The sequence below is a fragment of the Ctenopharyngodon idella genome, chromosome 14, assembly GCF_019924925.1.
Source record: "Ctenopharyngodon idella isolate HZGC_01 chromosome 14, HZGC01, whole genome shotgun sequence".
NCBI lineage: Eukaryota > Metazoa > Chordata > Actinopteri > Cypriniformes > Xenocyprididae > Ctenopharyngodon > Ctenopharyngodon idella.
In genome coordinates, this window is record NC_067233.1 from 15,442,778 (window position 1) to 15,468,678 (window position 25,901).

The window sequence follows — 25,901 nt, forward strand, 5'->3', positions numbered from 1 at the left end:
AATGATGTCTTCTTTACTAGTTTTCTGAACCTCAAAAGGTGCAATGACATTGATGCCTATGTGTGGTTCAGAAACGCTCAGATTTCATCAAAAATATCTTAATTTGTGTTCCGAAGATGAACGAAGGTCTTACGGGTTTGGGACGACATAAGGGTGAGTAAATAATGACAGAAATTTCATTTTTGGGAGAACTAACCCTTTTAACATTCATGGAATCTTTCCGTTGGATAAAATGTTCTTTATAGTGGAAAATGATTTTTCCAATTAAACGTTCTTAATACTAAGAAAAAAAAGCATCTTCTATAGTTCTTCTATGGCATCACTGCGAAACTTCCGCTTTGGCACTTTTATTTTTAAAAGTGTAAGTGCTTGGTGGCTTCTATTGTTGATTATACTAGCCCAGAGGTCTTCAACCCTACTCCTGGGGACACACTATATTAGTTCCAACCCTAATCAAACATGGGCAGGTGTATTAAAGCAGGTTGGAAATAAAGTTTGCAGGATAGTGGGTCCCCAGGAGCAGGGTTGATAACCTCTGGGCTAGTATAATCAACAATAGAAGCCACCAAGCACCTTTTCCAATCCTGATTCTGGAGGACGACCAATAGTACACATTTTGGATGTCTACCTTATCAAGCACCTGATGCAACTAATAAGCTCTTTAGTAAAGTTCTCCAAGATCTGATATAGGTGTGTATGTTTTGGGGTCCCTCCAGGAACCGGGTTATATCCACCTGTGTCATGCTGGAAAAAATAAAAGCCCAGCAACATATGGCATTCCAGATTAGCCTTTTAGCTCATTAGGACAGTGACTCACAGGGTCACAATCTTAATCTCAATGTAATGACGAGCACAGTGGGGGGTGGAGAATATGCCAGACCAGCCACATTGAACCCCTCACACCATCTTATTCACCATGGAGCTATCACACCTGAAACATCTAACTTACCTATGGTAGATGCTGTTGAAGAAACAGCAAGGGTAGCCTATATTAATAACCTGATTCAAATTAATAATTAAGGGAGGGAAACATCAAATTAATGTTCCTTATGGTTTCCAGAAGTTCAAGAAAATCACAGGATTGAGCTCACCTTCAGGAAACGGGTTAGGCTGAACCACAAAGAGGAAAGCGTGCATCATGTTAAATAAAATCCCAATGGCCCCAGGCTCGTAATAGGCGACGGTATCGTAAACTCCGGAGGGGACGAAGCCGAAATCCAAAGTTCTCCGCGCTGGAGCAGCAGGAGTGCTGGGCTGCCCGTCCTGGAGTTCCCCGGACGTCAAGCCCCAGCACAGAATTATCAGTCCCGTTTTCCACAGCATGATTAGTTCTAGTGTTAAAGCAATTCCAGATGATGGAAGTGGAGGAAATTCTAGGTTTACTATGAGGGACAATCTCGGTGATTGCAGATAAACCGCAGGTCTCAAGTCCTGCTATCCGGCGAGCGATTCATGATGACCATGGTCCCCCGTGGCGAGCAGCTCCTGCAGGTTCACCTCGCGCCTCTCTGTCGGCTAGTCAGTCAGATGCCCCGCTATAATAACACGGCTGGTGAGCGTGAGCCAGTGAGGTGTAAGTGACTACAGATTCTCTGCGCGCGCATCCACTATCCGTGGGTTAACGGTCTCATCTCATGGGCTCGCGCTCGTTGCTCCGCCTGCCGGGTGTTACAAACAGGGCAGATGAGTGACTAGATTATTTAATTTAGGCTGTTTTCAATTATATTTACCACTTTCAAACACTGATGAAAGACTGGTGAAAATGTGACTGACTTTTTAAACACCTTTTGTCCATATAGTTCAAAATACGACACTATGTAACAGTTGATTTGATTTCAGTTTCATGACATCAAACCAAAGTAGTGGAATGATTCGAGGGAATTTTTATACATTTATGCTGCCTTCACGTGCTATCGGAAATTTGATAATTCCCGCTTCTGAAGTCGTGATTACGAGCTCATTGCATTCAAGTTTCGAAATGGGAGGGCGTTCATGTACAATTTTTACCTAGGAAACTCGTAGGCTATTTACGAAAATCCCGAGAGCATGTGAAGGCAGCATCTTATAGGCTTATTTAAATAAGTCACTACTTTCCCGTCTTTTGTAAAAATCCCTAAAAAAAGTAATGACATCATCCTCTAAGCAATTTTTTTTGTTTGTTAGAAAACACCGGCACAAGCATCAAATATTAGCAAAGGATTTAATAAATTGCGTTTTGTGGTAGGATGGTTCGTCTCACTCAAAACAAAAAAACAAATGGTTAAATATCAAAATGAACTTAAAATATCTATAGATGTTATATTTTATGCAGTAGGCCTAGCCTATTTTATAGTAAAATTTCCCTTGCCTTGGAAACTTGCACCAAAATGAAGGTGTAAAGTGAAAAATGGCACTGCTCCTATAGTTCTCTGATACATGTATCTTGGTCTAAACTGTGGTTATGTGTTTTTTTTTTTTTTTTTTTTTTTTACTTTTATAAAATAAAAAGATTCACTTGTGGATGGAATAGGTGAAACATCATTACTGAGTGAACAAATATCCTTCTTTATGAGGCTGAGTATGTCATCCTGGATCAGCATCGATTGTTGGTCCTGTAACATCGTTTCCTGTCACACAAACATAGTCCTACCGCATAAGGGAGAGTGGGGTAAGATGAGCTAGTGGGTAAGTTGACCCACCCCCTGTATCTTGGTAGTGAAATGTATTAATTCATTCTAATTTAGTTTTTATTTAATTTTACTCAACAAACTCTCTGTTTCTGTTTTTGGGAAGGTTACAACTTTGGTGTTCAAAATATTGTTTCAGAAATGCAAACAATTAAAGATATTGAAATTTCAACTTAATTTGGTTTGTTTTATGTTGTTTAAGTTAGCTTTAAAAAAAAAAAAGAAATGATTATTTGTAAAAGGAAATTTGATTATTAAATTAGTTTTTAAAAGAGGTAAATTTTCTTTAGTTTCACATGGGTTTGATTCAGATTCAGTTATGGTCAGTTTACACCCAGATGTTTCAACTTACCCACTGACTCGGATCAACTTACCCCTAAACTGGGGTAAATTGAGCCACAGAAACTCTTTTTTTTATAAGAAGCCATATTTTTAGAACCCTATGTCATAGATGTATTCTGATCATTTAAAATGATAGGAAACATCCTGAAATTACTTTAGATACTTTCATTGTACTTCTTTTCCCTTATCTTGAGGACCACATAAATTAAAAGAAATGGCACATCTTACCCCACTTTCCCCCTATAGCCTATTAGCTATCTCTGAAATCATAAGGAAATGAGAGGGTTGATAAAAATATTGTTCAAGCCCTAAAATCTGATTTTTATTTATGGGAAAGCTGGCAAAATCAGTCTCAAGAGTCATAATAAGGTGCTGTACAGGGAATATGTGGATGGTTATGTAAGAAACACACGTGGAGGATGTTCATTTCAAACTTTTGAATTGTATCTGCTTTTAATGTGTTAACCAAACATGTTCACCCACTGAGTGGGCTCAGATCTCCTACAACATGACTCATTTTTTTTTCTCTCTCAGAATTTATTAAGACATCAAAGCCTTTAAAACAAACAAAAACAGAAAGTACTTCATTTATTTCATTCATATACTACATCTACATGAAGAGTACTTTGTATTACACTACTAAACTACTTAATTGGTCACCACAGTCTAATTTAACTGTTATATAATGATGTCAAGTTATCATTCATAACTTTGTCCCCTCTTACTGTGCAATTCCAAAAAGCCAATAGGATCATACTTGACTACTGCAAAAGGCCTTTAATTTACTCCCAAGCATGTTATTCCTTCACTATATTCTGGGAAACAACTACTTAATTCATAAAGAATGTGAGGGAGGTTCAGAAAATGTTGTGAGTCCATGATATCAGAGCAGGAATCCACATGATTACATTCTTTCTTGCAGTGGATTAAAGGATTCTGTAAAGAATGCAATGGCTGCAGAATGTTTTGTGTGTCAGACATTGCTGAACAAAGGCGAAATCCAACAGTGTCAAAACCTTGACGATCTGTTTAGAGAAGAAACAATTCTTTTCCGACATGGCAAGCAGTAAGATGACATTACCATGGTCGCATCAGTGGGCAAATACACTGGGTAGTCCAGCGAAACACTCTCATTAACACATTGAGATAAAATACTATTAAGGATATCTACAGTTGCAATTTTGCTCAAGAGTAAAGTTACAAGAGGATTTCTTTATTCTAAAGCCAAATGACCATGCAGTTGCCTTAGAAACAACCTACAGCTCTACCTCCTCCATGTTTACTGCATAAGCATCAAGTAGGTACCTGGTCTCTGGAGGTCATGATGGAGAGGACAGGGATGTTTGTGGTGGGTGTAGGGGAGGAGGTCATAAATTGGCAGATTACTGGCTGCCAGATACAGTTTAAAACCAGAGCATAACACAGAGAATGCATTCTGACTGTCAAAACTAAAAGGTGAATAAAAACGGTAAAAGACTTACAAGATGGTGACCAAAAATACACACTTCACCTAAAGACAACAAAACAATATTGACATAAGCCAAACAAAAAAAAAAAACATATGGCACAAATTACAAAACTACCTTTTATTTGCTGTCCCAAAAACAGGGATGGCATTACATAAAAACAAATGATTTAGTCTTCAACCTTTACATATGAAACTACTTTTTAGCATTATGGTACATTTTAAAAACAATAATGACATTGTGAGGACAACAACCTGTGCAACCCTGTTCAGAATTGGTCATCTGATTTTTATAATGAAAAACAGAACAAAATACAATATATTGAAATGCAAATGACACACATTTCAAAACCTGGCAGGAACACTTCTATTAAGGTAAAAACATTTTCATGACGGAATATCCATTTCAAGTCATCTGGCTTTTGGTACCTCTGCATCACATGACTGTATACTGGAGGTAACTTCCAGACAGGCTGTACAGATTTAGACTGACATTCAACTTTCCCCATTGCAAAATCAACTTCTAAGCAACATTATAAAATAGTATAAACATGATATTGAACTATTAATTACTGGATAATAATTTAGTTACATTTAAAACAACAAAATACTTATATCAAACAATATAGTCTCTCAGAATATGATTGGTCACAGATGATTCGAATTTCAAAATACGTTAACAATGTGCATTCAAACAACACTCCTATTTTATGTTACACTTCATATGAAACAGTTATTTGCTCTTTCATAGCTGGTGTAAATAGGTCAATATCATACTCATAAACAAAACAAAAATACTTTGTACAGCTTAAGACAATATGGCAAATCAGTGCAAAGTTAAGTCAGCTGGATTGGCACCTTGTATATTATACAGAGCTGAATTATCAAGCAGACTGACGTTAGGCTAGCCAAACCTTCCCTTTCTTTTGAACAGATAATGAAAAAAAAAAACATAGTACTGTATCTGTTATAATACAGACTTCAACTGTACCAAATAATACCTTTACAACTTCTAAAAACAAATATTTGTCAGACTGAACAAATCTAATGGCAGCTTTATTAGCAAACCTGTTTAGCATAATATTTTAAGCCAAAGTGTCGTTATGTACAACTTTATCTATTAATTTAAATAAGACGTAAATTAGTCAATTGTTTTTTTTGAGTGTTTAAAAATAAATATATATTTTATGCTTTTTAGTTTCTACTCAAAGACAAATTATGAGTGGGAAGAGTCTAGTTTATAAGATGTTCATGCCTCATTTATTGTTCAAGATGTTCTGTCTCAGATAAAATCGAGACAAACGTATCCTAAAGCAACATCTACTAGAATCTATTCATCGTGATATGCCAGCCTGCCGAGGGCGAACAGATTCTTTGTTTTGATTTGAAATGCTTTCTGCACTCAATCTGCTTCCTTTGGTAGATATTCCACAGGAATAGAAGCAGAGAGGATGGCAAAACGAGTAATTTTCCAGTTAGAGATAAATAGTAGCAACCTCTGAAGAATTCACTCAAAAGCCCCTCGCAATTATATCAGGTTCATACTCAGAGTCTCCTTGACTTTCATTCCTGAGCAGTTACTGTGGTGATGGGGTTCAAGTTCACCCGATTCGGTTGCCACATATTGTGAAGCGGTCAATCTCCAACAGATCTTTTTTTGTGGTTCTGTGTGTAAGTTCAGTAGATTGTGGAGACTCGCTGCTGTTCTCCTCTGGTTTAGGGGGAGAATCTGGTGGCGGATCACTGGTCACCTCAGTTACAGGGGGTGGAGTCATGGGAAAAGGCTTCAACCTTGGGGTCGGTTGTTTGGTGATGGAGGGTCGCTGAACTTTAGGTTCAGCTAAAAACGGAGGTAAAGAAACAAAGTGGCATGATTCTTCAAAATACTCTTTTCCACACAATACATAATGTGTTTAGAACACAGACTGTCTGAACTATTCCTTGAATAATCAAAACTGGTGTTACCTGAGGGTGGGGGAGATTTGGCAGGTTTGGCTTTCTTGGGAGTTTGTTTTGAAGTTTGAGCAGTCGGTCTTTCAAACAGCTTACCCTCCATGTTAGCTTCTTTCACATATCGACAGGACTTTCCCAGAATAATTATACTATTCAACACTTTCAGTGTTATCAATCTGCAGAATCAGAACAAATCATTACTCCAGTTACTCCATCATTACCCAAGTCTTCAGGCACATGATCCTTCAGATATCATTCTAATATGCTGATTTGCTGCTCAAGAAACATTTTTATTGAAAATGTATGTTGAAAACAGCTGTGCTGCTTAATATTTTTTTGTGGAAACCGTGATACTTTTTTTTTTAAGGATTCTTTGATGAATCAATTTAATTGAAACAGAATTTTTTTTAAATGTTATAAATATCTTTACTGTCGATTTTGATCAATTTAATGCATCCTGGCTGAATAAAAGTATTATTTTCTTCTTAAAAAAACAACAAAAAAAAACCAAAACCACCTCACTGACCCCAAATTTTGAACAATAGTATATTTAAAAAAACAAAACAAAAAACCCAAACAAACAAAGCAACCCAGCCCCTACTTAATCAAATAGGTTCACCAAACAATTTCAAAACTATACTGGGACAACCACCTCTACTGAGAAATACTGTTTCTATTTGTAGGGACACTACTGCTCAAAACTGTTCTCAGAATCCATTCACAGACTGTATATTAACACAGCAGGAAAACAAAACAATCAAACACTCTAGGTCTGTCGAGATTGGGTTGAATGGTGAGTTATATAGTCAAAAAAATGATGCATTATGTGATGGCAAGTCACTTTTAAGTAATTGATTTTACCCAAGATAAAAGAGGAGCAGACAGACAGATGAGAGAGCGCCCTGGATCTTCACTGAGCTCATCACCACTCGAATCAACTGAAGGAGATGAAAACAAAACCATATCCTCAAGATCAGTATCACATATGCAATGAGTATTCGTTTGTTGTTTGATGCATCATTTTACAGTTTGGAATAAGCATGTTGGTAAACTAACAACATGATAGTCTTATAAGCATAAAAATACATTAATAATACATAAATAATAAATTTTTTGGCTAAAACTCATATAACTGGAGTAGCTAAACAAGTGAAAATATTTTCTCACCAGTACAGCAAGAGGCAAAGGAATGAAGCCCATCCTTCTCGCCACTGAATCGCTGTAGTCTGTGTAGGCCTGTCCGTAAATCAACCACATTTGTATTCTACTTTTTTTTTTTTTTTTTGCTATTTTAAGCTGTTTACAGATACTAGTGCTATCAGATTTCTTTTTTTTTTTTTTATTCATAAATATTCACAAATCAGACAAATGATCACTTACATTTTGTTGTCGACTGCTGACAAGTTCAAAGGCCAAGCTGGCTTTATATTCACTGTAGACCTAAAGAACATGATGGAAACGAAAAGTTCATATGGCCCTGTCTAAAATGGCGCACTTGATATGTACTTGTGCTCTTGAGATGGATTATATTTGAAAATAAAGTAAAATTTGTGGCTCTCACATCAGCTGTGATGTCATTGAATTTTGTGATGAAGGCGTGCTTCACAACGTCAACCGCAATCTCAGACGTGATTACCATAAAGACATCAGGAAGCAGAACCCAGAGGTGATCTGAAAGCAATATCAACACTATTAGCAGATTAACCAAGCATATTTGAAATAGTAGGGTAAGTAATTTCCACAGTCATTATGAATCTGGCTCATAAAGATGCAAACGCTATTATCTGGCACTACAATAAACCAACTACTAGACTAAAAATAAAACAGATTTCACTTTAAAAATGTCTGCCTTTTAATTTGATTCATAATTCAGACCTGAGTTCCAGGAAAACTGCTCCATGTTTCTCAGGCACACGATGAGGAGCAGTACGTAATTGGTGAACCGTTCCTTGATATCTGTAAGACAGAAATATAAACCCAACACATGAGCAACAAAGTCTGCACATCTTATATATTATATTCACAAAGCTACTCTCTCCAATCCCTACAAAATGCAAGGGGAAACCTACGGTCAACAAACAAAGCTTTTAGATTGTAAGACTTCAAAGGATGGTAATCCGTACGATGCATGCAGGTTGTCTATGAACAGTAACTTGAGGATTACTTTCATCACAAATATTTAAATGGACGACCACAAGTGGCCATTTGAAGGTGGGAAGAGAGTAAACAGCAGAAGGCTGAATAGGTGCTGATTACAGTATTCATAAAGAGGATGGGCCCTGTAGGAAAGAGGAACTCAAACGGCACCACAGCCTGTCAGCATCTCACAGAGTGTTATCAGAAAGCTCTTGTGAGCTTTGATTAGCATTTCAAAAAGATGCTACAATGTTTTTGAGTCAGCTCACATGCAACGTTCAAGACTGCAGCTTCACCTGCTTGTCAATTAAAGAGTCTCTAAGTGATTATGATGATGTACAGCTTGGTAGTAATTCCAAATAAGCAGAACTGAGGAACATATTTCCTGTGTATAATTAAAACCACGTGTTGCACAAACAAAATGACCATTATTTTTTGGATATTTTGCATGGATATACCAGAGTATACTTTGCAGCAACTTAAAGGGTTAGTTCACATAAAAATGAAAATTCTGTCATTAATTACTCACCCTCATGTCGTTCCACACCTGTAAGACCTTCGTTCATCTTCGGAACACAAATTAAGATATTTTTGATGAAATCCGAGAGCTCTCTGACTCGTCCATAGACAGCAATTTAAATACCACTGTCAAGGCCCAGAAAGGTACTAAAGACTTTGTTAAAATAGTTCAAGTGACTGCAGTGGTTCAACCTTAATTTTATGAAGCGATGAGAATACTTTTTGTGCGCAAAAACAAAACATAAATAACGACTTTATTCAACAGTCTCTTCTCTTCCCTGTCATCATTCTTACGCAGTTGACATAGTTCCATGTTCTATGTCAGAACGCCTGCTCATTATTGGCCGGCTCCTCAGTCAGCATCACACGCATGCTTTGTGTTGCTAACGTGAGCAGCGTTGGCCAATACTGAGTCAGCGTTCGGACGCAAACACGGAAGCACTGCACTGCGTTCACTACGTCAACAGCGTAGGATACTGACAAGGAAGAGATTGTTGAATAAAGTTAACAACTTTTGTTTCGTTTTTGCGCACAAAAAGTATTCTCGTCGCTTCATAAAATTAAGGTTGAACCACTGCAGTCAGGTGGACTATTTTAACGATGTCTTTAGTACCTTTCTGGGCCTTGAAAGTGGTGATTAAATTGCTGTCTATAGAGGAATCAGACAGCTCTCGGATTTCATCAAAAATATCTTAATTTGTGTTCCGAAGATGAACAAAGTCCTTATGGGTTTGGAACAACATGATGGTGAGTTCTTAATGACAGAAATTTCATTTTTGGGTGAACTAACCCTTTAAATAACTTCAATACTAAATAAAAGTATTAATTATTATATAATTTATATTTAATATTAATATATAATTTATATATAAATCAACTTCCATGTGGATTGCCTGAAAAACTAGTTGAGCCCAATATAACTAGGTTGGTTTCGAGACTCACCGCTGTTAGACATCTGAAAGAGGTTGTTCTTCTCAAACTTCTTAAACACACTTCCCTTGATTTCCACAAACTGAAACATGAATAAACACATGCCTGTAATGATTAAAAAATTCTAAATGTATATAATGACACAATATTCGCTGAACTGAGATTTGAAGATTCTGCTGTTTGCACATAGAATGTGTGTTTGTGTGTGTACACTTACGTTGTTGGACATCATAATGGTGAGCAGAGATTTATTATGCGAGTTGAAGGCCACATTTAGAGTAGAGGCCTGGACCATGATGAGAATGGCATGTAGAACTGAGACAAATATACACTGAGGAAAACAATTATATGTCATGGATATTATGTTATGGTGCTAAGTTGCAGAATATTTAATCAGATCCAAGAGAACAGTATTTATATCAGAACTTTTATAAAAACTGAGAGATCAGACAGGAAATTCTGTTTGGATAAGCAATATGACCAGGGTTTGTGGAAACCCCTAAATTACAATTACACCACAACTCCTTCAACATTAATATAAAATTAAAGAATAATGACACCCACATGAATTATGACATCATGAAAACTTGGATCAAGTAGTTTCTTATATTGTCCCAAGTATCCTGAGCACTGAAAAGGATACAGACATAGAAGACAGCCATGAAAAAATGGGGGATGACTCCAATGTGGGCTCTCTTCTGTGACTTTGGCTCAGTGGCTGTCCAGTAGAGAGCGTCCAGAATGTCTTGCCCAAAAGATGAGAATAGACGGTCTGCCACCTGAGAGATGAAATAACACAGATATTTAAAGGAATAGTTCAATCAAAAATGAAAATGTGATTATTTACAGACCCTGATGTCGTTCCAAAGCTGTATGCTGCTTTTGTTATATGGAAATGCTGAATGAATATTTGTTCATGTGTTCAGAATACAGGTTTGGAACAAACCAAGTGTGGATAAATAATGACTGAGTTTTCATTTTTGGTTGAACAATTTATAACATGATCCAAGAGATGTAACTGAAACAGGTTTGAGAGCAGCCCGATACCTCCAGCATGTTGTAGATGATGTAGAGTTTGATGACTGACTGGCCGCGGATCAGGTGGTACATCATGGCGTAGTCGACATAGTGCATCATGGAGTAACAGAGCACCATGATTAAACCTTTCAGCAGGTCACACACCTGAGCTGGCTGCAGGAACCGAGAGCCACTGATAAACACAAACACACACGGCATAAGTGTATTAAACAGGCCTGAGACTCAGAACAAACTGCAGAGAAAGCTTATTGAACACATTAATTATATATAGCACAAAATGAGGCCAAATGCAATGATTACACACATCAGCTTAAAAACACCACCGCACTGAAGAAAAGCTTTGGCTTTCTTTCAAACTAGAGAAACACACAGATGGGCATTTCTTCAACCACAGTCCAGGGACTAACACACTTGAATGTCACATCAAAATAAAAATGGCTTCATCATTTATTTACATTTATATAATTTGCTACTTTTCATTTTTTTTTTGTACACATTTTTTGTATAGATTTTTATCAGATTTCCCTTGTCCAAGACCCAGATTTAAATCATTAAATATGAAAATCCATTATTATTATTATTAATTTTTTTTTGTTGGCATTTTACAACGATAATGATGCAAACACAGAGTGAAATATTCAACGTTTAGTGTGTGAAAATTATTTATATTTTACTTTGCATCATGAAAACAAACTGGCAGAGTTTGAAAAGTGTGTTTAAAATGAGTTAATAAACATCACAAGGCAAAAAGTGCAAAAAGGCAGTAGTTGCAGAAACACCCAGATGGAGAATAACACCAAGGAACAACTCAAAACCCATGCAGATGTCTAATGTATGGTGTTCATGTACAGACAATGAGGAAAAAATAAAAATAAATAAATAACATCCGTTTAACACTGACGTCTATCACACCCTGCTTAGTTCACAGTTAAGACACTTTCAGCAGAAGACGAATGAATGGAAGGTATCAGATTTATTTGAGGAGCAGAGCTGCAATTCAGAGGTGTGCAAAGATCCTGCATCCTGGGTGTGGGCAGGAAAATAAAAAAGGAAAAACTTGATGGATAATTCATTTTCACTTGAGGCATCACACTCCCACTCACAAGGAGGAATCTACACAAAAATTCTCAGGAAAACGGCAAGACTGAGAACTGGCAACAGAAACATATATATATATATATATATATATATATACACACAGTAGTACTGTGCAAATGTCTTCGGCCACCATTAGATGTTGTTTTAGCAATGGTATAATGACCATATATATTTATTTCTCAGTGTCTTTATTAGAATATAACCAGAAAATACAGGAAATTTGTATGCAGTATTAAAAAAAGAAAAGAAAAAAAAATTCAGAAAAAAATGGCTTCTATAGGTTAAAGTGGCAAGTATTTAGTGACCTCCCCTTACACTCGACTCTCTTAAACCTAAATGGAATGGAAAAGGCCAAGAAAGCTTTCAAAATATGATGAGAAGTTTCTCAGAGTTTCTTCTTTGACAAACTGGAAGAATATCTTTACTATCACTTTTTATCAATTTAACACATCCTTGCTGAATAAAAGTATTACTTTCTTTCAAAAAAAAAGAAAGAAAACAATGGCCGACTCCAAACTTTTGAACGGTAGTGTATATTGTTACAAAAGATTTATATTTTAAATAAATGCTGTTCTTTTTTTAACTTTTTATTCATCAAAGAATCCTGAAAAGAGTATAATAGGTTATAAAAAAAATATTAAGCAGCACAACTGTTTTCAACATTGATAATAAATCAGCATATTAGAATGATTTCTGAAGGACCATGTGACACTGAAGACTGGAGTAATGATGCTGAAAATTTAGCATTGCAGCAAAGAAATACATTATATTTTAAAGTATATTAAAATAGAAAACCATTATTTTAAATATTTCACAATATTACTGTTTTTCTGTATTTGATCAAATGATTCAGGTTTCTTTTATGAATAGAAAGTTCAAAAGAACAGCATTTATTTGAAATATAAATATTTTGTAAAAATATAGATGTCTTAATTGTAACTTTTGGTTAATTTAAAGCATCCTTTTTACAAAGTGTTATTTATTTTTTATGCATGCATGTATGTATATATATATGTAAGTGTAAAAGTGTTTGTCCTTTCTATCCTAGACTCAGAGGGGATGGGATGCAGAAATTTAATGTTGAATGGTTTTAATTCTGCAAATTAACTGTCCTGAAAGACTACTGAGATGTTACATGAAAGGTCTCATCCATTGCGAGGGGTCCTAAAAGTAGCAGTAAATTTGATCAAGATTTAACAGGAGTGTGATTTGTAAGCTCTTCAATTACATTTAAATAGAAATATTTTTAAACATAATATCCTGGAGCTGGAGATATGACCGTGAGGTATTAATAAAAATCTTAGAAAGTGTGGATCTGAGGATCCAGTTAAACCTCTTTGCAGTTTGATTAAGGCAAGGGGAAAAGCCACTATGACTCAAGAGATCGTCACCAAATGCACCAGAGAAAATCCCCTGCATTTTAAGAGTATAAACAGTGGATTGCTGGTCTTAGGTGGCCAACAACTTAGTCTAGCTTGTTGGTTATGGCAGGTGGTTAGACCAGGAAAGCGGTTGGCCAACAAGATAAACCAGCTTAAACTAACTAAATTTAGCAAACCATCTTTTTTTTTTTCAGTAGGATGGCATATAATGTAGCACTTTAATGTCATACTGGTGCCAGACACACACTTAAGCCATACCAAACAGACATGAAACACAACCACTGCCAGACTTAACACTTAACAGTTCAAAATTCAACCACTTCACTTGCCAGCAGCTGACAGTTAAAATTAAAAATACTGCACATCATATTGTAAGCTAAACCATTCAACAAAGAGAGTCATCACTGGCATTGACATATAAGCTCTACCAGGTTGGCAAATGCTACAGTGACATGCTCATTATATAAAACATATGGATGAAGAATGGGATTGTTTAAAATGGGTCACGGTGGGCAGGCATCCTACCTGCTCCGTCTGCAATAAGGGCAAACATTAGCGCTGGGAGGAGGAGGGAGAGGCACACATTAGGCACTTTACTGCACTCTGATATGAGAAAATGTCAATACACAATTGTTCATTATGAACATGGCATAATATATGCATAATCAGAGGAAAACAAGATTTGGTGCTTCAATTATAAAATGTTGCATAGAAACAGTCCTAAATTTGATCTTACGATCATTCCTCCAATGTGCGTATGTGTGATTTAGAGAACGAACATACGCACAAAAAACGTGCATACGCCTCTCTTCCAGATGTGAAATTTATAAATCACAAATGGTCCACCTTGTAAACGCCCCCTAATTAAAGGATTAGTTCACTACAGAATTAAAATTTCCTGATAATTTACTCACACCCATGTCATCCAAGATGTTTATGACTTTCTTTAGTCGAAAAGAAACAATGGTTTTTGAGGAAAACATTCCAGGATTTTTCTCCATATAATGGACTTCAACGGCTACCAACGGGTTAAAGTTCCAAATTGCAGTTTCAGTACAGCTTCAAAGGGCTCTACACAATCCCAGCCAAGGAATAAGTGTCTTATCTAGCGAAACGATCAGTCATTTTCTAAAAAAATAAATAAAAAAGTATATACTTTTTAACCACAAATGCTTGTCTTACACGTAATCACCTTGGAAAGGTCACGCGTGACGTAGGCGGAAGTGAAAAACTTTTGGCCGTTTCACTTAATCTTTGCACGTTCACTTTGTAAACAATTGCTCTGTGCTTCCGCATACGTCAACGCATGACCTTTCCAACGTGATGATCGCACTGCAGAGCTAGCGCAAGACGAGCATTTGTGGTTAAAGTTTTTATAAGTTTTTATTTAATTTTTTTAGAAAACGACAGATCGTTTTGCTAGATAAGACCCTTAATCCTTGGCTGTGATCGTGTAGAGCCCTTTGAAGCTGCACTGAAACTGCAATTTGGACCTTCAACCCATTGGTAGCCAATGAAGTCCACTATATGGAGAAAAATCCTGGAATGTTTTCCTCAAAAAATTTCTTTTCAAATGAAGAAAGAAAGACAGAAACATCTCGGATGACATGGGGGTGAGTAAATTATCAGGAAATTTTAATTCTGAAGTGGACTAATCCTTTAATGTCATTAACATGTAAAAGAGCACCGGTCACAACGTCCAAATCATTTACTTGAGAATGATGAGTGGAATTGCTTAGACTTCCAAATACCTGCAGTACTCTGACTCTCTGAGACAAGAAAAAGTGTGTACGTCTGCTTGGAGCCTGACATGGCGCCAAGCACTTCTCTATGTCAAATGTTCTTTGACTGTTCACAATCTGAGTCCGAAATGAATTACAATGCATCTACAGCGTTTATGTGAAGTCTTTTCCAAGTAAAGGTGTGTCATTGCTAAATACACTCATTTCTTGTGGTTTGAAGACACTTTGCTTCACTGCATTTTACTGTCTTTTATGACTGTTGTTTGTCAGATTGTAAAATGTGACCCTCCTTTATTTACATGTGAAACTGAAATGATACCAAAAAACCCGCTAAGGTTGGTAATGTTTTTCCAGGGACGAAAACAGCGGATGGGCGACAGAAGTCACTGACTGCTCAATCTTCAATGCAATCTCAGTCATTTTGTTGGTATGATCATAATGTGAAGGGAACGCTATGTTGTGTATCATGTAGATAAGCTAATATCAACAATTTTAACTAAACATTTATGCAAGCAACAACAATGGCTGGCTACATGGACGAGAGATTGTGTGAGGAGGTTAGAAAGTACCTGCATCTCTAGCCTAAAGGATTATGAAGATAGAATAGAGTGTACTGTGCTGTTTTTACTGTATTTTGGATCAAATCAATGCAGCATTGATAAGCGTAAGAGAAAAATCTTACCAACCCTAAACTTTTGAATGGCGGTATATCTTTTTCAAAGATAAATGGTTTTGTGTGCATGTGTGTTACCCGAGGCCGCAGCAAGGTATCGTCAACACTCTCAGGAAGGCCAATAGAGTTCTCAGGGGCAGCAGAGTGAACACGTACAGAAAGGCATCCAGACACAGGCAGAACCCGAAGATCATCAACTGTAGGAAGGCACAAACAGTGATTTTAGCACATGCACTCACATATGCAATATGCAAAAACAGAACTCCATTTGTTTTGTTTGCATTCAGCGATGTTATACAGAAACAACACTGACATCATAAAAAACCCCTCGGCCCTGAATCCCAATGCTTTACATGCTTGAGCGCACCGAGGCATGAAATGTGTTGAAGGAGGCTTTGAATATGTCTGCCAGCACTCCGTAACCTTAAAATATTTTTCATCTTCAGAATGCACTCCTCCGTTTCAGAGAAAGACCATTAAGAACAAATTAAAACGTTAACATGCACCACAAGCAACTGGCTCTTTAAAGTTTGAGTGTGAATCCTAGGGGACAATTTTTACCAGCAGCTATAAAACAAAGAGAGCTTGTTAAGAGAGATGAACACAGACCACTAGAACCCTCTCAACAAAGGACAAAGAAAATAAAAGGCAGTGGAAGATAAATCAAGGAAGGTCTTAACAACTAGGAGCTCTTCTGCAGGCTCGTAGTACAGATGTGTGTATGTGCCTATGTATTTGTGTGTGTGTGTAAAAATACCGGGAACTATACAGCTATGCAACTCTGTAATCACTACAAATTTGTTCAAAACAAAAATCAAAAAAAGTTTTACAATTAATTAAAATTTAGTCTTGCCATCACAGAAATAAATTACATTTTAAGATGTAAAATATTTAACAATTTTACTGTTTTTACTGTACATTTGATCAAATAAATGCAGTCTTGGTGAGCACAGGAGACTTTTTTCAAAAACATTTTAAAATCTTATTGAATGTTGGAACAGTAGTATAAATATATGACAACATTTTTGACAAAAAACTTCAGCTGTCATAAATAAAATCTTGAAATCAGCTGTTTAAGTTTGCAAAACATAAAAACATGTTGTGTAAAATATAGTGACAACAAAGTACTGGTCAATTGGTCAAGTGACAGTTTCATCAACCAGGGCCCATCAGCCATCCTTACAGTAGTTGAGCCCTGCAAGATGAAAACATGAGCCCTACCTGCTCAGAGAAAACACACTGGCAGACAGCAATCATTCTGAATGAACGTGGAAATCTATTACGCAGCTCAACTTTGACTGAGTGAATGTTACTTCCAGAAAAGCATGCAAAAACGTGGCACAGGGATGCAGCAAAGCTGGTTTTTGGTTATACTGTCTTCAGTCTGTCTGATCAGCAATCAGTAGTTCCAGATCTAGACTCTCATCTGTGCACTGCAAACATAATGAACAAACTGTTTCCAGGTCAGCACTTTACTGTCATCTCACTGTTTGGAGAGTTTGCTGAGCTCTTTCTATGGTTTGAGGGGCGGAGCGCCTTCAGGGTCACAGAGCCGTCTTTGTGTGCACATACCTCAGCTGTCAACATATCACAAACCTGTGTAGTGTGAGTGTGAACCTGAGGTTTTGAGGCGAACGAAAAAATGCTATGAGAAAATATGAAATCTGACATACACTATATGAATCATTACCATCTCATTATTATTATTAAATGGTTAATAAAATAAATATATTTGACAATCCTTCAATAACTCAATATCGGTTTTCAATAGCTCAATATCTCCATCTAGTGGCAATAAATACTTTCACAGTTTCTGAGGAAGGGTACAGGACTATTTTGAAGATTTTGACTCTTTACTGTGAAAAACTCATTCAATAACATCTAAAAAGCACTTATTGAGTTTTGATATTTAATAACATAATATTTTTAATGTAAAAAAATGCCTAGATTTGTAAAATATAAAAGTTCTGAGGTGACGCTATGGACTAGGACCACACAGAATTTTGGAGAAAGCTTTGCATTCACAGATTATTAAATATTTGGATAATTTGACCAGTCAGGCATGTTACTCAGCCAAAGACAAAAAAGAAGATTTTTTCCCCCCTTTCAATATGACTATACAACAACAATAATAAAAGTTCAATAAATTACAATACTAATATTTATGGCTGTCAATTTCTTTACTTTTAGTTTTAAGAAAATCAGTGGGAGATCTTAATGCTTGTCCTGACAACAGATTTATAAACAATTTTCATTACAAATTTGGGGAAGTATCCATGCATGAAACACATGTGTTGTATATGCTTGAAAATGCTGCAATTTGTCCTTAGATTTACTCAATTCACATGGATCACACTTCAGGTCGGAAAATACACTGAACTTGGTGGACAAGGTGAACTTGAAGTGTGTAATTTCTGCTTAAGCACTATGGTATGTGTCAAAGTAGAACTGCACAATTAATTGTATAAAAAAATATATATATATATTGCGATATCGATTCAAAAACACCCATGCAATGTTATTCCTAAATGACAGCAATTTGGTGTCTATTAAACATTTGACAAGTACGATCACATTCAAATCTGTGTTCACGCTGCAGTCATGTAGGTATGAAACAGCTATACAAACAAGAGATTCGTTCAAAAATTCTGTTTCATCCAGTAATGAAACAATTGAAGTCTTTATGAGTGAGTCACTGAATCATTCATTCAAACCGATTTAAAAAAAGAATTCAAATTTATTAGATATGTTTTTAAATAGACTGCAGTAATTACCATTGTGTCAGAACCTCTAGTAACTTACATGTTATTTTGTTTAGTTGTCTATTCAGAATCGTGAGGGAATTGTGATCAAAATTGTGATTCTCAATTTGTCCAGAATCGTTACCAGACTGAGGTGCTCCCTCAAGTTACATCTTAAAAAGAAAGAAGAGCATTGTGGGACGCACCCTCTCCAGCTCTCTGGGGATCCTCATGCAGGTGTACACCCTTTCCCTCCGCTCAGTGTACTTGGCCTCGTTGTGCTCCAGGAAGTAGCCTCTGGTCAGCTCCGCACACATGAACCTCAACAGAGACGGATCGTCAGAGTCATCCGAGTCTGTGGGGTAGAGAGGAAATAAGGTGTTCAATGCTATTAAATTAAAGGGTTAAAGGGTTAGTTCACCCAAAAATGAAAATTCTGTCATTTATTACTCACCCTCATGTCATTCCACACCCATAAGACCTTCGTTCATCTTTGGAACACAAATTAAGATATTTTTCATAAAATCCAATGGCTCAGTGAGGCCTGTATTGCCAGCAAGACAATTAACACTTTCAATGCCCAGAAAGGTACAAAAAACATATTTAAAACAGTTCATGTGAGTACAGTGGTTCTATCTTAATATTATGAAGCGACGAGAATACTTTTTATGCACCAAAAAAAAAACAAATAACAACTTTATTCAACAATATCTAGTGATGGGCGATTTCAAAACACTGCTTCATGAAGCTTCAAAGCTTTACGAATCTTTTGTTTCGAATCAGTGGTTCGGAGCCTGTATCAAACTGCCAAAGTCACGCTCCCCAATGGTGAACCATTGAAATTTCGAAACACTTATGATGTAACGAAATCACGCTGTTGGATACACACTTCAAACCACTGATTCGAAACAAAAGATTCGTAAAGCTTTGAAGCTTCATGAAGCAGTGTTTTGAAATCGGCCATCACTAGATATTGTTGAATAAAGTCATTATTTTGTTTTTTTGGTGCACAAAAAGTATTCTCGTCGCTTCATAACATTAAGGTTGAACCACTGTAGTCACATGAACTGTTTTAAATACGTCTTTAGTAGCTTTCTGGGCATTTGAAAGTGTTAATTATCTTGCTGGCAATGCAGGCCTCACTGAGCCATCGGATTTCATCAAAAACATCTTAATTTGTATTCCGAAGATGAACGAAGGTCTTACAGGTGATGAATGACATGGGGGTGAGTAACTAATGACAGAAATTTCATTTTTGGGTGAACTAAACCTTTAAACATTTGAAATGGTGATCATCAAAGAGTCATTTCTGCAGAAATAGCAACATAATAAGCACAATATATGCACAACACAGACAAAATAGTTATTCCAAAAAACTGGCAAGCGGTAAGAAATTAAGCATGTGAGTGACACATTTTAGAAATTTTTTTCAATAGATGTAAAAAAAAAAAAAAAAAAAAAAAAAAAATTAGTCAAAAGATGGGAACTTATATGATGACAAATAATTGTTATTCAGAATTAACAGATAATTATAGCTGTATTTTAGTGTTTTTGTTATATTTTAAAAAGTAAAAGCCATTAAATTGAGTGTTCTTTCTCTCTTCCATTTCAATAAATATATACAACTTGGTGTACAGAAGAAACTTTTTAATTTGCTGAACAAATGGCTAAACAAGTTAAATTACACAAGTTAGAAAAACTAGAAAAGTTCTTCTACACCTCTATTATGTAATGTCAATTCTCATATTAACTTAAAATGCAAGCTCATTGAACTTAGATTCACAAATAAAAAAAAAAAACTTTACTTGAGTTTACAGAACTTACTGTATTATTTTGTTTGGTAAAAGCACAAAGCATAAGTTCAATCCTGAAGCTGGTTTCCTCAAGTTTTTCAGTTCTGGGTTTTTTTTTTTTTTTTTTGCATATCTGTCACTCTTCTCTTTAGATATTTTGGATGCTGAAAACCCTAAATCGCTCAACCACTAGAATACCATTTGAGGGTTGTGGATTGTTGACAATATGTGTTTGCACACCTGCTATTTCCTGCAACATTACATTTGCATTTGAAAAAGTAACTAGTTGCAAAGCAATGATTCAGATGGTAACGTCAGTTGCTTGTGAACAGATATTTTGGAGGAATGATTTTAGAATGGCCAAAATCACAATAAAAACAACAGGCATTAATTTATACCACTATGGGAAGTTGGAGACATGGAGAGATAAAAGTAAAAACTAAGTCCACTTTGTCCACTCACTGGAGTACTTTCTTTACAGCAAATACATATCCACATATATCCTCTAAACAGGGCAAAGCTAGAGGACACCCTGTGTCAGCTTTTAAGTGCACATTTCTGTCTGGAACTGTTCCTAACACCATGTTTGGACCAGGACCAGGACCAGAACCAGACAGGATGTTTAATAGCAATGATTCAAAGAGCTCAAATGACCACACTTAGGCTTCCCATAAGCACTTTAGGCTAGACACAGAGACTAGAAGAGTTTTAACTTCTGATGCAAAAATGAATGCAACAACATATCTGCGCTCTGTAAACAGTACATTAACACGACTTAGAAGTTAAACTAGTTTTACCTACCGCTTAATAAGAAAACTATCAAAATATTGGACAAAACAAAATTTTAACACGCATTGGTAAAATAAGGTACACTAAAGCCACGTTGGAAGCAAAAGGCGAAGGTCAGTTGTCAGATGCTCGAGCTCACCTGAGTGCTCGTGCTGCTCGTCTTTAACGGTGGGTTTCTCGTAAAATCCGATAGTTTCCGTCATTTTCACCGCCGACCCAGATACGTTTGCCTTCCCCGATATTGCTGCAGCACCCCAGGAACATTTAACCCCCTTATGATCTTCATTTTCGGAATCTTTTTCGTCTGACATCCCTACACCCAGCGAATCCGCCATCTTCGCTGTGGCGTCATCACATTTTGCACGTGATATTGATAAACAGAGCACTGTTGTGATAAAATAAAAAATGTATGCAGAATAAGCACGTTATAGATATCATTGAGTTTATAATAGAAATTATAGTACATAAATAATTTATAAATATTTAACTCTTAAATTAAGTAGTTTTTTTCCCAAAATAAATGTATTAACTGAAAATGGATACATGTATTTATAAATGTATACATTTAAATGTATATATATATATATTTTAAAAAGTATAAATATACAAAACAATACCAGCAGGGATATTTTTAAGTAAAATATTATTACTGTGTGCTTATTGTGATAATATTGAACACAGGGTGGCGCTATTGAGACTTTTTTTTTGTTACAAGAGGGAAAAGTGCGGTGGATTTATTTGACCTAAACTCAGGATTATAGTCACAAACGTTAGTACTTCGACGAGAGATGTGCAGCGGTATCCATAAGTCAGGTCAGAGCAAAAAACAAAACAAAAACAAAAACAAAAAATTGCTTGAAAGTGTTGGACAAAGTAGCCTAAAACTTAAGTAAGAGGGGGCAGAAATATTGATGCAAACAGTTTTGTAAGCACAATTTATTGGCACACAAAATGGCAAAGCATACATACAAGACTTTGGATATGACACACACAAAAAAAAAAACCTCTGCTAAATATTTTACAAACTGTGCAGAGTTTCAATAATACAAGGTTTAAACGGTGGGTGGCTGATATTGTGTCTTGTCATTTTGTTGGCTTTGGAAATATCTCAGGCTCTGAGATAATATTCAGGAAATACAATTACAGAAACAAAGAAACTAATTAAAAAAGAAATATTTGGCTCTGATCATCATCATTATCACAATCTTCCTTTCAATAATTGAAGCACACTGTCTGCAACTTTTAAAGGGACTTTAAGAAACATACAAACCCAATGTACAATTTATGGAAAAAGAGGGCTTTTTGTAAAGTATCTAACTACATAAATTACATAAAGCTGTATGAAAGTGATCACATAAGTTGCTAAAAGGGCACTGCATTTTTTAGAATGATGATTTTTAGATAAAAAGCCTGCTTTCATACATAGTAAAAGCAGTGTGAAGCTTGACATAATGAATGTTATTTCAACCCATACAAAGCTAATGAACAGAATATTTGTGGCTGGATTTACAGTAATATGTATTTAACATTCTCATTTCTCAGTATGGTGTTCATTCCTGAGTATGAAATCCATTATAATCAGAAAGTCAAACAAGTCGTAAATGTCAAAATAGCTGTCGTTTACATCAAGGTTTGACAACTTCAATGACATCAGATGAAGCAGAATGCATTTTTATTGTCAAAGTCAAAACCCTGGTTACTGTGCTTTCAAATTGATAACCAAAGTCCAGCATGACCTCAAAAGTCTGGGAATAAACATGTTACCGATTTCGAAATGTCATGCATAAACATAGCATATTGCATTTTGAAAATAAGTCAGTACAGGGAGAGAGACGAAAGATGGACAAATATGCTTTTCATATGTGCCTGCCTGTAAAAAAAGTAACTCCTAATCTTACAGTACGAGGAGAACACATAATAATCACAAATTAATAAAATAACACATTGAGTCTAAAATCAAATAGGAATATTTGAAATAAAGTACAATCTTTAAATGGTAACTGACAATGTTTTTTCTTCTATACAAGCTGTCTTTGTTAATACAGTCTGTTGTTTTGAAGAAACGCAAGGCGGTTCACTTATAATTGAAAGCAGACGGAAAAAGACAATAGCCAAATGAATTTCCAATAAAAATGCAAATGTTCAGGGATTGGTCTCGGTGGATGACTCTGCAGTTCCAGTCTCCAGTTAGAAGACAGCCAACATGACCATCTCTTCAGCAATTGGTAGACGTCGAGTATGTTTGCCAACTGGAGTCACTATGCAGAAATGTGATGAACTGAGAGACAGATGGTAGTTTTTTTTACATTGATTATTGGGCTAAAGTTGTCCCAAATTCAGGTCTCTGTTAATTCAGATCGCTCATTCAGCCTTGATAAAGTCAAGTTCCTCCAAGAGTCACAATTCTTGCACTGCTTTGTAGCCTGGCTTTCAGAAAAATCCAGTGAGCAAATATTGCTGCCAAAGTTTGGTCAGTGAAGTTCTTTAATGTTACCCAAAACACAGAGTGGAACCATCAGTTTCTGGTGAAAATGGATGACATCATTAACACCATGACATGGGATTTACATCATCGAGGGTAAAAAGTGAGGTCAGAGAGAGAGAGAGAGAGAGAGAGAGCAAGAGAGTGCGCCGCCCTGGTGGTTTAACAGGGTATTGCGCATGTTGTCTCCTACTGGGAGGGTTGTGAGGCCGTACTCTCTGGCTTGCTGTCCTGCCCTGTGGGCGGCTTGCTGTTCCAGGGACTGTTGTTGCCGAGCGCCGGCGAGCTTGTGAAGTCGTCGTCATCATCCAGACCGTTGGTGGCGTCGTATTGTGTGTTTTCTAGCCGCGTGATCAGACGCTCGTCCTCATCGCCAAACTCCCCGCCCATCAGAGTGGGCTCACCTACCACCATCACATCCTGCAATAAATACAGTTATACGGTCAAAAACTACTAAAAGAACAACAATATTAAAGTAAAGTTTCATACTTGTGAAGAAACTTTGGGTACAGATGAAGAGAAAACAATTTGTAGCAGAAACTAGATAAAGGAATAATTGTAGATCAAACATACCCCGGCATACATTAATCAATGTTGGATGGTAAAGGACCAGTTTGTTGTTAAAAATCCCAAACCCTGACCTTAGCAAGCACCAGAAAAAAATGTTAATCTAAAGCGCCATTTACACTAGTGCGTTTTTGTTTTAAAACGTTTTAAATGAAAACGATCCTCGTCTACACTGGTGTTTCCACAGCGTCTCAGAAACAATCTCTATCTACACAGCTGAAAACGCATGTCACATGACTGTTCATGCACACTGGGCATGCGCGTACAAATGTAAACAGTTGCCTCTTGCGCATATAGGCAGCTGCAGTATTTAAAAAATGCATATTTCAACTGCACAATGGCTGCTAAAAATTACAACAAAGCCAGCAAAGATTATTGTTTACACGGTCGTCAAGGATACGCAGAGCGAACATGGGCAGCCACGCCATCGTTTTCAAACTAATACGGGGTCTGCAGCGTTTTCGAAAGTCTCTGTTTTCGAGGTTCGAAAACGCCGGCATAGTGTAAATGACAGGCGTAACTGTAGCAAAACTTATGCGTTTTAAAACGAAAATGCACTAGTATAAACAGGGCCTAAGGTTGGGAGAGTAATTTGTATTCATATTAAGAAATTTGTAATCATAAATATATTTATATTTGTGTGGAGTATTTTACAAAGGTTTAGAGGAAATTAAAAATTAATATTACTCATACTATAAAATATTACTCATAAAAATTGGTATGTTTTTTAAATGTTTTCCCCCAATTACTTCAACTCAATTTTATTTGTTAATGTACCAAATTATATATTTTTTTTTTACTTGCATTTACTCAGTTCATACTGTATATGTGATGGTTTCACTGCTTTAAAATTTACTCTATTTTTAAGTGTAAAAATGTTTCACCAAATAAACAGTAAATCATAGTAAACGTTTTTAGATTGTACATTATTAGTAACACTGTTTAAAAAATAATGTACTAAATATAATATATTAAAAATGTATCAAATAAAATATAATATATAAAAGATTAGATGTAATTAATTAAATTGTGCAATTAGTTACATTTTAAAATTGTATTTTAATGTGTTAAAAATGGATTTATTTATAAAATGTTATGTATTCAAAATATATTAAATTAAAATATAACATTAAAAAATTAGATGATTAATTGTGATTAAATTGTATTAGTTACAACTTTTTAAAATTGTATTTTAATGTGTTAAAATAATGAATATAAATATATTTATTTATTAAATGTTATAATATTTTAAAAATATATTAAATAAAAATATATCATTTAAAAATTAGATTATTAATTGCAATTAAACTGTGTGATTAGTTACAACTTTTTAATGTGTTAATGTAAAATGTAAATATATATTTATAAAAAAAATTATATAAAATATAAAAACATTAAAATATATTAAATAAACAGACATGATTAATTGCAATTAAGTGACTGATTAATTAGTTGCAATTTTTTAATCCACTCACAGCTTGACAATATCATATCTGGACCTTTGTTTTAGTGCAGCACAAGTTTTCTGTTCTTTACATTCTCTCTCTCTGGTTGAATTCTCAGGCTCAACTGATCAGTTAACTGG

General features: G+C 35.7%; 3 protein-coding genes across 16 annotated transcripts in view; all 3 read right to left on the minus strand.

Annotated features, from left to right (window-relative positions):
- Nucleotides 1–1,643, minus strand: part of prom1a (prominin 1a) — a 78,571-nt gene extending 76,928 nt beyond the window's left edge. For 2 of the 13 annotated variants that reach the window (XM_051860342.1, XM_051860333.1), the window contains exon 1: nt 1,092–1,642. In XM_051860342.1, the coding sequence (XP_051716302.1) occupies nt 1,092–1,323 (232 nt within the window). In that variant the 5' untranslated portion in view covers nt 1,324–1,642. Of the gene's footprint in view, nt 1–1,091 lie in introns of all 13 variants that reach the window. The other 11 variants (XM_051860335.1, XM_051860345.1, XM_051860334.1 and 8 more) reach the window with 10 other exon arrangements.
- Nucleotides 1,644–4,579: 2,936 nt separating this feature from the next.
- Nucleotides 4,580–21,636, minus strand: tapt1a (transmembrane anterior posterior transformation 1a). 2 transcript variants are annotated; one of them, XM_051860230.1, is made up of 15 exons: nt 21,407–21,636; nt 18,892–19,040; nt 16,023–16,141; nt 14,055–14,087; nt 11,059–11,221; nt 10,655–10,790; nt 10,229–10,326; nt 10,024–10,093; nt 8,302–8,382; nt 7,988–8,097; nt 7,807–7,866; nt 7,594–7,662; nt 7,288–7,364; nt 6,439–6,602; nt 4,580–6,313 (listed from the first exon to the last, which is right to left on the minus strand). In XM_051860230.1, the coding sequence occupies exons 1-15, from the start codon at nt 21,600–21,602 to the stop codon at nt 6,075–6,077; spliced, it is 1,764 nt and encodes a 587-aa protein (XP_051716190.1). In that variant the 5' UTR covers nt 21,603–21,636; the 3' UTR covers nt 4,580–6,074. The 2 variants fall into 2 exon arrangements, with proteins under 2 accessions (XP_051716190.1, XP_051716191.1); XM_051860231.1 differs by lacking the exon at nt 14,055–14,087.
- Nucleotides 21,637–22,184: 548 nt separating this feature from the next.
- ldb2a (LIM domain binding 2a) overlaps nt 22,185–25,901 on the minus strand; it is a 61,881-nt gene continuing 58,164 nt past the window's right edge. The window contains 1 exon segment of the mRNA XM_051859733.1: nt 22,185–24,169. Within this exon segment, the coding sequence (XP_051715693.1) occupies nt 23,939–24,169 (231 nt within the window). The 3' untranslated portion in view covers nt 22,185–23,938.

Coding starts and splice junctions, on each gene's coding strand:
- tapt1a (XM_051860230.1), bottom strand. CDS start 21,602: ATGGCGGATTCGCTGGGTGTAGGGATGTCAGACGAAAAAGATTCCGAA. Junction 16,142..18,891: donor TCCCCAGAGAGCTGGAGAGG/GTGCGTCCCACA, acceptor GCCTTCCTACAG/TTGATGATCTTCGGGTTCTG. Junction 8,383..10,023: donor CTTTCAGATGTCTAACAGCG/GTGAGTCTCGAA, acceptor TCTGTCTTACAG/ATATCAAGGAACGGTTCACC.